The sequence below is a fragment of the Haemaphysalis longicornis genome, unplaced genomic scaffold (assembly GCF_048455015.1).
Source record: "Haemaphysalis longicornis isolate Haplotype H1 unplaced genomic scaffold, Haemaphysalis longicornis Haplotype H1 scaffold_1, whole genome shotgun sequence".
In the NCBI taxonomy this organism is placed as follows: domain Eukaryota; kingdom Metazoa; phylum Arthropoda; class Arachnida; order Ixodida; family Ixodidae; genus Haemaphysalis; species Haemaphysalis longicornis.
This window is the reverse complement of record NW_027526203.1, coordinates 336,526,368-336,542,234: the sequence shown is the minus strand read 5'-3', so window position 1 is coordinate 336,542,234 and position 15,867 is coordinate 336,526,368. Positions and strand designations below refer to the sequence as shown.

The 15,867-nt window shown below is 47.2% G+C and overlaps 1 protein-coding gene across 1 annotated transcript; it reads right to left on the bottom strand.

Annotated features, from left to right (window-relative positions):
* Window positions 1–3,677: 3,677 nt before the first annotated feature.
* LOC144152646 (uncharacterized) lies at window positions 3,678–15,143 on the bottom strand. The gene is made up of 4 exons (XM_077684016.1): window positions 15,006–15,143; window positions 8,492–8,686; window positions 6,322–6,531; window positions 3,678–3,931 (listed from the first exon to the last, which is right to left on the bottom strand). Exons 1-4 carry the CDS (start codon window positions 15,049–15,051, stop codon window positions 3,717–3,719), a joined length of 666 nt encoding a protein of 221 aa, XP_077540142.1. The 5' UTR covers window positions 15,052–15,143; the 3' UTR covers window positions 3,678–3,716.
* Between the last annotated feature and the right edge of the window lie 724 nt (window positions 15,144–15,867).

The following is a 15,867-nucleotide window of genomic DNA, read 5'->3' as shown; positions in this document are numbered from 1 at the left end:
CGACGCAACACAAAAACCGGTCGCGTTTTGAAGGCAACACGGTGCTTCCTACCTTACGACACAATTTGGGGCAACATTTGGTTCTGATCCGACGGCAATTCCAGCGTACGTATTTGATATGAAAACACTGCGCTCTGCGCAAGCGCTGACCAACACTTTGCGTTGCTGCCACGAATAGTTATCGGACTTCGAAGACTGTGAATTACTGCAGAATATACAAACGAGGAGACACAGGTCTTGATAGCGGTACCACGGAACAGACAAGCCCGTACGGATGCCAGTACGATGCAACATTCGCTCTTCGATCGAATTCGGCCTTTGCTCCATGCCTCTCGTCCGCAGGTCATCCGTAAAACCCGTTGTAAATCTATAAAAAGTGCTTTGTTTACACTTCTTCTACCTGAGTGTCTAAACCAAAAACAAACTCGAGTTTCGCCGAGGAAAATATAATGCAAACAGCTAAAAAGCATGTCTATGACGTCATGGTGATTAAGTGACGTACTATTACCAGACATTAAACTCGAACTAAAATAAATCTTAAATTTTGTAATAATGACTTGTCGCATCCAAAAATATATCCAATACTATTGCAATAAGTTCAGTTTCATGCAATTAAGCAATTTTTTTGTTAACGAACGTCACTTCCGCAGGGCGCAGCAGCTAGTTCGGGGGGAATCGGCTCGGAAGCCCCGGGTTGCAGCAGACGCAGCCCATTTAAAAATCCCCCCTGCGGAGGAAAAACGAAACTCGAAAGCGAAACTGATGAACTTGCTCCTTTACCATTTGAATGGCGTTAGAGGTCCAGAAGGGCTCGGAGAGCGCCAGAATTTGAATTTTTATTCATCGATAACATACTATCGATGGGAATAGGCGCGGTCACGAATGTGTTAAATTAAGCATATTGACATGAGACGCATTCTAGCAGCTCGAGTAACACAACAGGTGTGCCCTGGCCGAGCTTCACAGCTTTATTTTATCACTGCACTGTACTCTTCTCTCCATTTTCATGACAAGTGATGTCACGTATATGTAGGATAAAAATAATGCCACGCTCCTCGAGAATATCTCGCCTAGAGATAGATTGAAAAGTGACCATCTCATAGGAATTTATCTCGCTTATCAAAACCTTTGTAGAGTTGTGGGTTGTAAAAAGTTCGCGAAGCTTGCACTAGCGGTGCAGGGGTGGTGAGAGAGGGAGAGAGAGACAAAACATTTATTGCCCAAGGGCTAATTCAGGGGAGGGGTGGTGACCGGGGGAGGAAGGTCCCCGGTGACTTGAGCTGCCCGCGCGACGATGGCTTCTTGCAGCGCCACATCCGAGCTGACCAATGCCATCGCCCTGTGCTTACCGTCTCGATATGGGGGGGAGTGGGTTGTGGGGGCATTGCCAGAGGAGCTGAGCAATGGTTTCGGCATGGTTTGGACCGCCCCACAAGCGGGGCAGTGGAATGAAGAGTACAGAGAGGGGTACATGCGGTGGAGGCGGGAGAGGCTGGAGAAACAGCAGAGATGGCGGCTCCTCTCCCTTCGTCGGAGACCCGGCTGTTGCACGTCACATGGATTTAGGAACTTGCCGCTGAAAGTTCTCCATGACTGGCAGGCCAAGACCGTTTTGTCCACAGCCTTTCACATTTCTCACAAAGTGGACCGCGCGCTCGCACGCGCTGGAACCCGACGCAACCAGCTACGCGAACTCGGCGTCTGTAGCGCAAGCTGTCACATCCACACACTTCAGGCGCGAACGCACGAACTGACGAGGCGAACAGCACATGAGAGATAACGCCACGAACGCTGGACAGAGTGTTTTTGAAGGTCGAGCGGGCTGAAGCCGGGCGCTCCTCACGAGGCGTACGCTCACGTGAGCTCGGTATTTTTTTTCGGTATTTTTTGCTGGTAACGCTGGAAGGCGGAACCAAAAGCTTAAACAGCTCTGCTGTTAAAATCCTTGCAGATATGACTGCAGTGTCGCGAAGTCAAAGGCAGCGATAAGCTTTTTATTCGAGCTCATGCGAAAGACATTCCCACAGCTCTTCGGGTAGCGTGCACGTCCTCCCACACGGCCCACAAACGCTTTTTATTCAACAGTGTATAAAATGCCGTCCGCGGTACTGCTCCTGGCCAGGTCTCAAATACTCCCCACCCTGGGGTGCAGCGCGCCTTGATCGCTGGGACCCTGGTAGGCTAGCGATGAATCGGTAAACAGTGCAGTGTTGCAGCGGGTCGAAGCGCCGACGAAGGCACACTCTCATACGAGTCACGAAACAGCAATGTCGCTGTCTGTATAGTCAAGACTACACCAACTTCATGAGCGTCTCCAAGTTCGCGGCAAACTGAGTTGCCTTGGTTGCGAGTTTTCTAGGAGGGAGCGAGGCGGATTGTTCCAAGGCTTTTTATGGTGGCATGTTTATGGAGGCAAGTTATGGTGAATAAAGTTGTACCTTCGATAAGCTTGAGGAGGGTCTTTTATAGGGGACCTAGAGGTGCCCAGTATAGGTCATTCTGCCAATAGGCACGACACGGGCCATGTTCAAACGTGCCTGCTGCTGTGCGCTCCACCGTATTCGTTGGACGTTCGGGTGATCAGCTAGGTGCAGTGTAGATTTCCATTGTTTGAGCTGGGTGATCCATATTTTTGCGCTATTATACGCCGTGAGCATCCGAAATCGGGCTGGTCTGAGCTAAAGCAGTGCAATATGTATGTCCGGGGTGAGAATTGACGCAGAACTAGTGCCGTGAACGTTGAGTAGCTCATGTCAGTTTGGATAGAACCACTGCTCGTGGCCTCCGCGATCGGCTACCGGCGGCGCGCCGTTAGCCGTTAGCCGGCGGCAGCCGATCGCGGAGGCCGTGCACTGCTTATCTGAGTTACTTCCATCCTTCAAATATGACGCCAGTGGTGCGAAAAATAAACGACAGCGCCCTTTTACAGCGAAGCTGTTAGCTCTTGTTGATTGCCTGGGTTTTCCAGGCAGGACCAAGCAATCATCGCCCAAGACACCGCGCGCATTCTTCAGGCTAGCAGGACCCAGCATTTGCTGCCAGAGAAGCCCAGCACGATGTTTCTTTGCAATCAGGCAGACAGCACAGAGCTCAGTATTCGTTTAGAAAAAAAAAACTACAAAACAACTTTTGTGGTTTTTATGCGGTTTTTATGCTGCATAAAAACCGCATGATGAATGATAAGGCGCCTTTGAACAATGGGATCACCCCCCCCCCCTCCCATGCGTTTCTGGAGAATACTAGGTTTGTAGTTGCTCTCGAAAAGGGAAGTTGATGTCATTCGAGGGCGTCCCTCCCCACGCGCTTTTAAATACGCCACTTGCCCTCGAGGCTGACGTCAGTGCGATATTGCTTGTTATAAGATATAATTCGTAACTGAGATCATTTTGGGAAGTGTCGCGTAGTTTTGGCAACAAGTTATCGCGCATCGTGCATCCTCGCATCCACACATAGAAAGAGAGGGAGCACCGTAAGCCCTCATTTTTTGCGCTGAGTAATTTCAAGAGACATGCAGGCAGCTGAGTGGTTCAGTGCTATACCTGCGCAATTTCAGGTGGGTTGTAAGGAAAGAGTGGAGAGACAGCTAGTGGCCACTTCGCTTCTCTCCTTCCATTTTCCCCACAAACTCCCCCCCCCCCCCCCCACAAACACACACAATAAAGACTAGAGCAACACTGTAGGGTGCGCGGCATCAGCGCCTTTCAAAGAGCCACCGTTTATTGCGGCAGGGGCAGGTGGATCAGGCCGAACGCGTCGCTGAGTGCGCCCTGCTGGGCCTGAGTCTCGACGAAGCGCTGCAGGATAGCCGACGCTGCCAGCTTGAGCTTGTCCTCGAAGACGGTCTGCAGGTGGGCAGGCACGTTCAGGCGGCTCACCAGAACGCGCTCCATCGTCAGTCGCCCCACCGACAGCTTCGGGTACACCGTGTGTCCTGCCAGCGCACGCCACACAGGATGAGTGATGAACACGTTCTACAGTAGTGCGGGACAATGCAATACTGCGAGAAGCTGTGCGAATGAAGAAAGCATCCCTATGTATTGCGACAACTGCAGCCTGCTCGGGCCAGATATATGTCCATAGTTTACAATATTCTTATTACGCTGCTTGTGTCGCTTTTGCGTGGTGCGTGCACTACTACTTTTACGGAAGCATATCACAAGTACGCTGCGTATTGAAAGAAATCAAAACACTACGATTTACAACTGCAAGCACTCCCATTGAAGTTTGGTGCCTGGTGTTGTTCTGTGCTTGCTGGCTATAAATGGGTCGTAATGCTCAGCACGCACATCACCGGTCGCCTGTCTTTCGCACTTATAGCTATCATACCTTACACGTACACTTCGGAGTCTCACTTCGCACGCGGTTTCCTTAGTGTAAAACTGATTCTTCGGTGACCCGTCCTCACTGGGACGGGTCACCTGGGACGGGAGCTCTGGGAGGGGGCGCTGCGCAGCTCGGACTTCGAGACTCTGAAGAGCCTTACGGAATGAGCTGCCATGTTCACCGGCAAGCTGCGGCTGCCGGGCACTCCGCCTACCAAACCAGACATTTGAAATAAAGTTTTTTCTTCCCTCTTTCACGCACATAGTTATTACGCACGTTTAACTTTTTTCTATGTTCAACGTGTAAGTGGCTTTAGTGCCCTGGCTATAAATTATCAACACTGACATATTTACGATGAATCGGTTAAATTGAAATTCCTATGGTGATTTATGAATTGAGCGTTAGGAATGAGGAACTCCACCTTCAACGTCCACCTTCAACGTCGAAGCTATTTTAACTCCTCATGTTTGGCTGATGGAGAAACATTCATCATTTAGTCCGGGTTTCTAAGCATGTACTATCATTTGAAGCTGTGTAAACGGTATTGGGACTTTTACCTTGCGAGCACTGTCTAAAAAATATGAGAATGTATTTTTTCCCTGCTGAAACAATGCCAACTAAGCTTTAAGCTATTAAAGAGAAAAAGGAATAAAAGATTGAAATCAGAATTTCAGTTGGGTTCATAATTCGGGCGAGGTTTTGCAAAAGTTCTGGTCGTCCTGAACAGGACTGCAGCAAACACAAAAAATAGCATAAGCATTTCTAAAAATATTATATTTAGGTAAAACTTGCACGAGCTCGACCTCGTGACCATTAATTAGAACGTGTGCGAGCTATTGTCAGACTCAAAGCGCAAGAGGGAGACGATGCCTACACTTCGGCAGGTCTTGACCGTCTTGTCTGCGAAGACCGTAGTTTGCATGCAGGCAAATTTATTCATTTTATTTATTTGGGTACCCCTAAAGGCCCTCCTTAGGAATGTATTACATAGGGGGGAGCATGCGCATACATCAAACAAACAAAACATAAATGGGTGCGAACAAAATCACAAATTACAAATGCAGAAAACACAAGCAATAAGAACTCATCAAAAGAACAAGACAATAGTAGAAACAAGGCAAGTAAGAACAACAACAAAGAAGAAAGAAACGCAAGCAAGAACAGAATTAGGTCGTTACGGGGCAGAAACTTGGAGGCAAACTAAGAGGGAACTTAAATTGAGGACGACTCAACGAGCAATGGAACGGAAGATGATAGCTGTAATATTAAGGGGCAAGAGAGGGCGGAGTGCATGTCAGGGAGCAAACGCGAGTTAAGGGCATATTAGTAGAAATTAAGAAGAAGAAATGGACGTGGGCAGGGCATATAATGCGAAGACAAGATAACCGTTGGTCATTAAGGGCAACACAGTGGATCCCTAGAGAAGGCAAGCGTTGCAGGGGGCGGCAGAAAGTTAGATGGGCAGATGAGATCAAGAAGTTTGCGGGGATAAATTGGTCGCAGTTAGCACAGGACCGGGATGATTGGAGATTAATGAGATAGGTCTTTGCCCTGCAGTGGACGTAGATGGGATTATTATTATTATTATTATTATTATTATGATGATGATGATTCCTTAACAAGTCTTAAAATTTGGTTATGTTAGATTCTATGGCAGTGTGCTGTGGTAGGTTATTCCATTCTATTATCGTGCGTCGAATGAATGAGTGTGCGAACATAAACGAATGGCAAGTGATACGCTCAACTTTAAAAGAATGATCGCGCCGTAGAAATGAAACAGTGGGTGAGTGAAAGAAGTCGTTGCGAAGACGCTCATGGTGATACAATTTATAAAAAGTGTTAGGCGAGCATGTTGGCGGCGAAGTGATGAGGAAACCAACTCGGCACGCTTTTTCTTTTAAAATAGAACACATGAAAAAAAAAAGGAAGGGTGGGGGGGGGGGGGGGGCTACGAAGGCGCTGAATGCATTAGCAGACAAAGCTCGCAGAATTGTATACCTTTCCTCCTTTCAGTCAGCGAAATTCGAACAGAGGAGTTCCGCGCCACCAGGATAACTTTGACGTCTTCTTCGAAGCTCGGGTTGCCGCCCTTTGCCGTGCCCAGAAACGCCACCTGCATGCCATCCAGGGTCGCGTAGCAGGTGGTGGTGATGTTGTCGCCGTGCCACTGGGTTGCTTGGCAGTCTCCGTGCCGTTTCCAGGTCTTGCCTTTGGTGAGGGCACCGAAAAAAGTTTACAAGATTGTAAACGCAAGTCAACGAGCGAAAATTGAGTTTTCCCTCGAGAAGCAAACAGTGTCTGACGCCTCCCTGCATATACGCTGGTGGTTTCAGATAGCGGACCGAAAATAGTCGCTGGCGTTATGCTAAATGACAAACTAAAGCTGCTTTCTTTCAGGCGTAAATGCCTGCAGAAACTGCGAACACGAAAGCGTAGTTCTCGTTCTTCTACCGGCTTTTAGCATGCACATTACATGTAGTGAAGGTTTTTTTTTTTTGCATCTCGAGAGGTAGTGTTGTCGCTTTTATTCGTTTCTTACTAATAAAAATAAACTCGAATTCCTGAAATATGGTAATAAAGAATCATGAACCATTGCACTCTGTGGAGGTAAATGACCAGTAAAGCTTTTTAGCGCACGACATAGGTGACAAGAAATTTAGGTGAAAGGTATGGGCAAATTTTATCTCTTTTGAGCGTTACGGCAGTCATTCCTAAGGAAGACATGTACAGCTGCTTTCTGCTGAACATTCGCGATAAAGTTGCCGCAAGGCGCTTTTGCACACGCAGAATAAAACTGCATAGAACTATAACCTATGTCCTCCCCTCACTCGAGCCGTGCAATCCTGTAAGGTATGCAGCAACAATTAAAGAGATGCTTTCTCGATGCATTCGGCCTGTGTGCCGCTCTCGAGCTCAAGACTCGACCTCCTTTTGGAAGGAAGACGAACATCCCAACGCGTTCTTTAACTGCGCGGTCACCGTCGAAAGCCGCTTGAAATGTGAGGCTACACACACCGGGACGTTCGTGTTTTAATATCTCGCGCTATTATAGAACTCCTCGTGCATAAAACGGCTCGCATTTCGAAGACACGTGGATACTCGGGAGGTTTTGTTGGCGGACGTGTAAAAGCTGGTGCCGCTTCGGTGTTTAACTATCTAAAAGCGCCCAATTTTTACTCCTGACAAAAAAAAAAAAAAATTCACAGGCGCTCACCCGGAGGGGATACGACTTACAGCAACAGCTGTTGACGTGTACCTATTGGATCATGATGAATCTTCAAGGACACTATTTCATCGCTCTAAAACAAGAGAAAAAAAAAAAGGAAGCGTGAGCTTGTGCCTTGTGCACGTAGGTACAGGACTGGGACAGATGGGCACCTAGGTGTGCTACTAACGTATTTGCGGTGCCGTTTTTGGCCAATCCCCATTGCGGGCAGGTTTGTGTGTGTGTAAGGGGGGGGGGAACATACGTATGTAGCAACAATGGCCTGTATTTCTGGTGTATTTTCTGCAACTGCAGCGATACTACACAATTAAGTGATGATGAAACCTTCTTCCATGTACAGGGCCTTGTTAAAACAGGCCGCAAAACTCTAAATTAAAACGCCTTATTACAAAGCTTGTCACTAGGAAGTATAGCCAGCAAGATCCAAGGTATTCTGGACTAAGGGCGCCTCCAACTGCGCGAGCTCTCTAATACCAGCGCCTCGACTGAAAGCAATCAATTTTATTCAGCATCATCATCTCGGCGTTTCATTTTACGCGAGAAAAAGTACGCCACGTTTTTGTTACGATTCAGCAAACTGTGTGCTCGTTTAATGTTCTAATTTAGCATTCCTTTCATTAGTTGAATTTTATACATCGCGGGATGCTGGTAAGTTTTTCATGCGGTGTGTTCGGGTATAATTTTCATGCTGAAGGCATTTACTGGGCCAGCTACCCAGAACCTGTGACACGTTCCAGGCTGCATCTCCATCCCTTATGATCTAATTCAGTTCTCAGGCTTGCTAAAATATGCGAAATGAATGAGAACTTCACCAAAGTGTCTGTTGGTATGTCTCCGCAGGGATCAGCCTTGCCAATCCAAGTCGTCGTACCCTGTTTCTGTACGTGTACATCATGCCTGGACACACACACACATATGATATCCCGTGCCGGGTTTGCCTACCAAGACCGAAGAGCAACCCGTCGTCGAAGCGCACGCTGAAGCTGTTCGATTCGCCGCGATGGTTCACCGCGAATCCCGGCAGAGAAGCCACGCTCAGGTTGGCGCTGGCCACTTGCTGTGGCATTACAAGGCCCAGAACCGTGTCCAGGTAGTTGTTGGCCTCGTACACGGCACTGCTCATGCACTGCGCCTGGCCTGCGACGATGGGGGCCGAAAAGAGAGCGAGCGTCGAGAATCGCCGTGGCCGGTCTCTTTCCAGCAGTCGGCCATTATGACCAGCCACTGGCAACACCGCATGGCGCACCCAAAGCAGCCTGCCAAGCACTGCGACACTGATGCATCCAGAGAAAGAGCAGGAAAGAACCTCCATCTCTCTCTCGACACCCTGGAGGACAGGTAGGAGAAAGTGGCAGCTGGCTGCCATTTCCCTTCCATTTTTACGCCCCGCTCCCCAACAACGAGATGATTAAGTGAATCTGCCGCTTATTTGAAAGGGGTAGTGTATAGTCAAGGACAAATGAAATGATAACACCAAAATATGAACCAGAATACGCAAAATCAAAGAATGTGGATTGTGGAGATAAAATAAAAACCCGCTAGTGGTATATTTGGAAAGACGGATTTTAAATCCTTGTTACTGAAATAAAGACACGCGACAATTGCACGCAAAGAAGCGCCATTTGTGTGTTCTGGTTCATATTTTCATGCTCGCGTTTTATTTGTCCATGATTGTACATATATGAACAGGTATGGAAAAAATATTTTCCCATCGAGGAATTCCATTTAAATTTGTAACGTAATTATCAATTAACATTTGAAAACACGTATTGCATTGATATATTTATATATTGAATAGGTCCATCCAAGTTTTGTTCAGAGAATTCGAAGAATATAATCGATCAGTCGCATTAATACATGTTACGAGAGCGATCATTGATGCCGTTCGGCAAAACAAGTCTGCCTTATATCACTGGTATAAGCTTATTTTGACGAGCTTCACTTCACGTCGATGCTTCGTTGTTCCGAGGGAATGAGGACGCATAGGCAAGGAGAAAAGTATGATACTGTCAGAGAAAAACGCCAGCAGCAGTCACCAACACACGCACACACACGCACACACGCTCGCACGCATAGAGAGGTTTTGTGTACATCGCGGCTCGCTCGCCCGCAAGTGCATAGTTATGCGTTCTGAGACGAGGCTATCAACAACGAAAATGGCTAAGGGAGCTTGAAAATGTGAATGTAATGAAGTACTACAAGAAGGTGCTGGCCATCTAGCGAGCACTGTCAGTTGCAAGTGCGTTTAGCTACCGCATTTTGTCCAACTAGTGTAACTATATGGTAGAATTTCGCGCGAAATAAATGCGTCTTATATTAGGAGTACAATAAGTTTACGCGCCAACAAATGCACGGACATGACTAATGACAAAAAGAAGTTTCCAGTTATAAAAAAAATCATAACCGAACGACAGGCTTCACTTGACAATGCGGATTTTATTTGCCGCACCAACCCAAATCAATTCAATCCGCAGATGGCGCGGAACGTGTGAGTTTAAAGCCTCTTCGCGCGTGTCATATTCCATATGCAGTCAGTCCAGTTGCGCGAAATTTGAAACGTGGACATATTTCCCGCACCCTCGATGGGACATCGCCGTTTGCCTGTCGCACTTTGGAAATCTCAGCGAGCGCCGGAAACAAGACGTTAGCAACTGGAACTTTATACACGCTGTGTGTATTAATTTTAGCCGTAATTCACATGCTTCAGCGAACGCTGCGTCGGGGTGTCAGTGGCTTCGCGATACATTGTACGCCCAAACTGCGTTTTTCTTATTCGCCCTTATTTTTTACCCCTGCAATTTGACACGCCCGGGCGGTGCACTAAGCTGCTTCACGGTTTGAAAGCCCGATCTTCGGTTTAGTAGTTTTTTTTTTATTACACGAAGCTTATAAACATAATAACCACTGACTTTATTTTGTTTTTTCAACCTCAATGCCCTCCCATCAATCTTCTGGGGATAAGAGAAAAAGAAAGTGTATCTATTTGGTAGAGTGAACAAGAAAACAAATGCGCAAGAGCAAATAAACTAGTCACAAAATCAGGGGACAAGTAAAAGAAAACCTACTGGATATATACTGAGCATGTCATTAAAAGGACTGAAGGTAAAAGTGCTCTACTTCGGCTTTTCGAATCCGAGGCTGGTTGAGTGTGTTTATTAATAACTGCTGAATACCTCGTTATTTATTACGTGAATGCTAAACCCTTGCTTTTTCTTACCACCACGGAAATAACTTTCGCGGACACTGCAGTCTGTGGGGATGCGCCATGTATCGACGTGAATAAGAAAAGTGGTGCAATTTCTTACCCTGAGATTTGCCAATGGCCTTACTGAACATGTGCCGGTCACCAAGAAACACCATTATCACTATCGACATATCAGAAAATTCGCCACCTAATGAACGAATTTTTCGCCCCATCTGGCGTTTCGTCATGAAAGCTTCGCGGTGTACGATTGCAAGGTTGCAATGTCTAGCTATTATTTTGTGCATCACATCAGCAGTACGTTTACACAAGACGTTTATGTCTCGATGTGGCGTTCAGAGATACATTAGTTAAGGCAGGGCTCGTCAAACTTTTGAGGCGGAGGGCTGAGTGGCACGAAGCCGACACGGTAGGGGCCGGATGGCAAATTGAGGGGGGGGGGAGGCGGAGGCTTTGCAGGCAATGAGGAAAAATTTGGTTAATTGACAAAAACGTACAAAACTTGAATAGAAATAATGTTTATATTCAACACGTATGTAACAAGGTTGCGATTTACAAACATAATTTGCAAAAAAAAAAGGGGGGATTTACCTGGCTTCGGTAGCAATATCTGTATCCCGTAAAATTTGCCGTGTGGATAGTGGTGCACTTGCTACATCGGGAAATTCAGCGCGTTGTGCCTGAATGCTTATTTCACCACTTCGTCACAAAATTATTTTTTTCACATCATCCCGGAAAAGCGGGAACGAATTGTTTTATCACCTGTAGAGCGCCAGTCCACGGCGGCGGTCAGCACAGCGATACAGCAGAGAGTGCAAAAAATCTCTGGGTCCGGACAGGCCGGCTTTGGAACTTGACCCTGGCAACATTCAATGCACGCGCCTTGTCTAGCAGGGAAGCTTAGCTGCACTACTAGAGGAGCTCTCGGACATTAAGTGGGATATTATAGGGTTAAGCGAAGTTATAGAAGGACAGGAGAAGGCACCATGGGGCTCACAAGCGGGCATATTCTGTGCTGCAGTGGACGCCAAGAGAAGGAAGAACACGAAGGGGGGGGGGGATTTTTAATCCACAGAGAAATAGCGGAGAATCGGAGGAGTTTTTAGCACTAGCGAGAGAGTCACGGCTGTTGCGATAAAGCTAAACAAGCGATACAGGTCGAAGATAGTGCAGGCCTATGTGTCAGCAACCAGCTATGATGATGAAGCCGTAGACAGCTTCCACGAGGACGTTGAATCAGCAATGATGAAGAAAACGACGCTGTTCGCGAATGTGATGGGCGACTTTAACGCAAGGGTCGCTAAGAAGCAAATGGGAGAAAGGTCAGCGGGAAACTTTGGAATTGACAGTCGCATCGGTCGAGGAGATACACTGGTGGGATTTGCAGAGAGAAATAACGTGAAGTTGATTAACACATCCTTCTACAAACGAAAGAATAGAAAATGAACATGGGAAAGCCCCGATTGTACAACAAAAAACGAAATTGACTTCATTTTAAGTGACAACTCAGGTAGTGTGCAAGATTTAGAGGTGCTGAGTAAGATTAGGAGCAGCGATCATGAACGGTTAGATGCAAGCCAAGGCTGAATCTCAAAAGAGAAAGAAGGAAACTCGTGAAAACTAAGAAGCCCCGCATAGATGCAGTCAGAGCCAGATCGCAGGAGTTTAAAATAACTCCTCAAAACAAATTCCCGCTTCTAAACGAACAGAACGAAGTCAGTGTAAATATTCTAAGTGACAACCTAACATCGCCACTCGGTGAATCATCAGCAGGGAGAAGCGAAATGTAGGGAACAAACTGGAAAACTAAGAAAACGAAGGAACTAATTGCCAAGCGTAAGGACAGTCCCGTTGGACCAGTGGGATGGTAGCAACAAAACAAAACAGCGCTTAGGATAGAACGAAGAAAGAGGCTACACACACAGCGCTGCGTGTGCGTAGCCTCTTCCTTCGTCCCGTCCCGAGCGCTGTTGTGTTTTGGTGATATATGGACCAACAAGCCCAAAGATTCCATGCTTTGGACTTCGTCTTGCGTTTTCCGCCTCGCGGTATTCGGAGCCCCTGGGCATCTTGCTTACGCTTGGCGTCTGCGGCCCGAACACCGTCGGTGAACTCCTTCCGCCACGTTCGCTATTTTTTTTCCTTTTGTGAGTTGGCTTCACTGTGCAAACGCAATGTGGGAAAGCAAGCTTACAAAAACAAAGCTTGCCGCAATCTTTTTAAAGTCGGCCTCACATCTAAACACTGATGCATTGCTGGGAATACATCTTCCTAGACAAATACACGCCGTCTTATGTGAAACTATGAAGCGCCGGAGGGGAACCGAAAGGAGATGCTCCCCCGGAGTGAGGAGTAGGCAGTTTCCGTGTTTCCCGTTGTCTGATGTCTCTGGTAGCTGGTTTTATATCTCCTACAGAAACAAATGGAAGTGCACAATTTGTCTGCTATCGTGGCCTTTATCATTCTTCGCGGCGACCTTTTTATGTAATCGGTGCTGGAGAAACGGTGCGAGTGTAAGATACTGCACGCAGGGCATGTTGGAGGACAAATTATGAAACTAAACTTTGCGTTCCCGCCTGCTCGTTACCTCCAAGGGTAAACCTTATCGGAGCTTTGCAGCAAGGGCCAGTTGGCTGTGATCTTAAAGGAACCATGAAGAGAAAATGCAAGTTGGTTTTATTCGAAAGATTTCGTGTTTTATAGTGCCCCCAGCGCTTGTCCGGATACAAACGGTGCTTTATTCACTGAGAAATTAAACAGTTTAGGTTAAAATTTTGATTTTCCCGCTCAATCGTGCGTTTTCGTGGTCCCAAGTGATATCACAGGAACCGACCGCTCTGCAGCCTAGAATACCTTCATTCACGCATCCGCCGTACAGGGTAGAGACACGTAACGCTGGCGCCGCCATGTTCGGTTGCTCGCTCGCCGCCGAAGCAAGTCATTGTGTCAAAACCGCGCTAAAATTATCGCCGCAACGTGGTTTACTGAAGAAGTTTGAATCATATTGTCTGTTTCGCGTTGCTAGGTCTCGTGGGAAACGAAAAGAATAACGCGTTGAGCCCGTTGGCCCAATTGCGGCGGCACGGGACCGTTCAAAAATTGTCTCCACCCTGTACAGCGGTGTTGGTTTGTTCCCTCGTTTCTTTACGTTCCGTAACCTAGATGGCGCCACCATACCGTGGCAAGCGTTTGGTTTGTTTTTGCCCGCATTTAAACCTGGCTTGTTTTTGTTCTGGGAGAAAATATTCGTTCCCTGAAACAGTGCTCGCTCGACAAATGGGGTCACGTAAGACACCGTTGCTTGCGTCAATCGGCCAGTGTCGTCTGCGACAACCCCAAGCCCCGTAGTGCTGTGCAGCTAAACCAAAGCATGCTGTGCGCAGTACGAACAGCAGAACGCATCAGTACTTCTATGTTTACATGTGCTTTCGTAACTTCCACTGTTTGTCCCATCATTCTTATTGCTTTGTAAAGAATGTGCCCTAAATTTAAGCGCAAATCGCTCGTTCGTCTAGTTTGTAAGCTCTACCTAATTTGCGTCTGCTTCTGCCAGCCTCCGCCAATCGCAGAGCTTAGCCCATGTGACATCACAGGTTCTGTTGCGGGAAATGAGCTGGTGGGTCGCATGACCATTCCCGTTTTTCCTAATTATGTAGCTTATTTGAGCGAAGTTTACGTTAAAAGTGGTGTCAGTATGATTCTAACGAGACAATCTTTTGAATGAACCAAACTTGTGTTTTCTCTTCATGGCTCCTTTAATGCCAACTGTCCACTATTGCTCCCCTCCCCTTTATTCCTGAGCTGTATAGGACACGCGTAGTGCTCCACAAGAGGGTAAATATTCCTGCAATTTATTTGAAAGGAAGGCCTGCAGCTTCGGGAAGTAACGTTAACGCTTTGTCGCGCTCTGTTTGAAACTATAATGCACGGATCACGTGTCGCCACGTTCACTGCACTGGATGATATAAACTGCAGCAGGTGAGCTAAATCTTGTTTCTACTGCGACTAAAGTCCCTTCATCGGCTTAAAAGCCGATGAAGGAACTTCAACCGTGACGTCCCGGCGACAGCGACAGCCCCTCGTCAGCGTGCTAATAATCGCTTCTGAGGCAGAAATACGTAGGAACTGGGGAAGCCAGCTCTTGCCTTCTTTCTCAGACGGCCACATGTTTTGCGGGCACAGTAGCAGATATGCACACGCAACAGTTCCAGATGTAAATGCTTTTCATTACAAGTATGCAGACAATGTGCTTACCAAAAACGGATGCAGCGAAGACGCAGAATAGGACGATCGGACTCATTCTAAGGCAGGAGCGGGAACACCGTGTTTGACGCCGGTCTCCAATCAACTTCTTGGTGCTTTCGGGGGAGCAGCACGGCTTAATATATATGTCAGCGTCGGTGACGACAGGTGCGTGTTATCTACTGGGAAGTGCATCACATTTCCCGGTTTTCTTATCACAAAGAAGGCGCAATTCTAGGAGTGAGAGGCGGATGCTATTATTTCTCGGAAAGGGAAAAAAAGACTGGCACAGCAGTAGGTAATGAGAAAAAAAAAAGCAACGCAATTATACATATAAAAAACGTGCGACCCTATAGGTAACCGCGCACGAGTCGCGTAGTGATAGTTTTTCGGCTGCGTTATCACATCGGACACGCAACGTGTACCTTCACGTCTCTCGAGACCCGAATTACATCACTTTGGACTTATTCCACCAAGAAAGGTTCATCGCCAAGCCGAACCAACGTCAGGCGTGGCCATAGAAATTGATAACGCGAACGCACGCGGTGCTTCACCACACGTCCCTACGAGGCATATGCACTACCAATCGTGCGTTAGGCCTAGGGCCGGATAAGCACTGCTGAGGGCCCGGTTAAAAAAAAAAAACAAGCGGGGCCCCTCCCTCCCCCCTCCCGCCTTACCATCTCGTCATTCTTGAGACTAGACGCTTTTTAGAATTCGCTACAAGGAACACACGCCATATTTACCCGAAGAATATCCGGACTGTTTGTGATAATCGCCTGGTCGTATACTTTCTCGCAGAACACGCGGAGAAATTGTGATCGTAATTGAACTGTATACCAGGAGACGAAGAGACGTAGGCACCACTAAGATT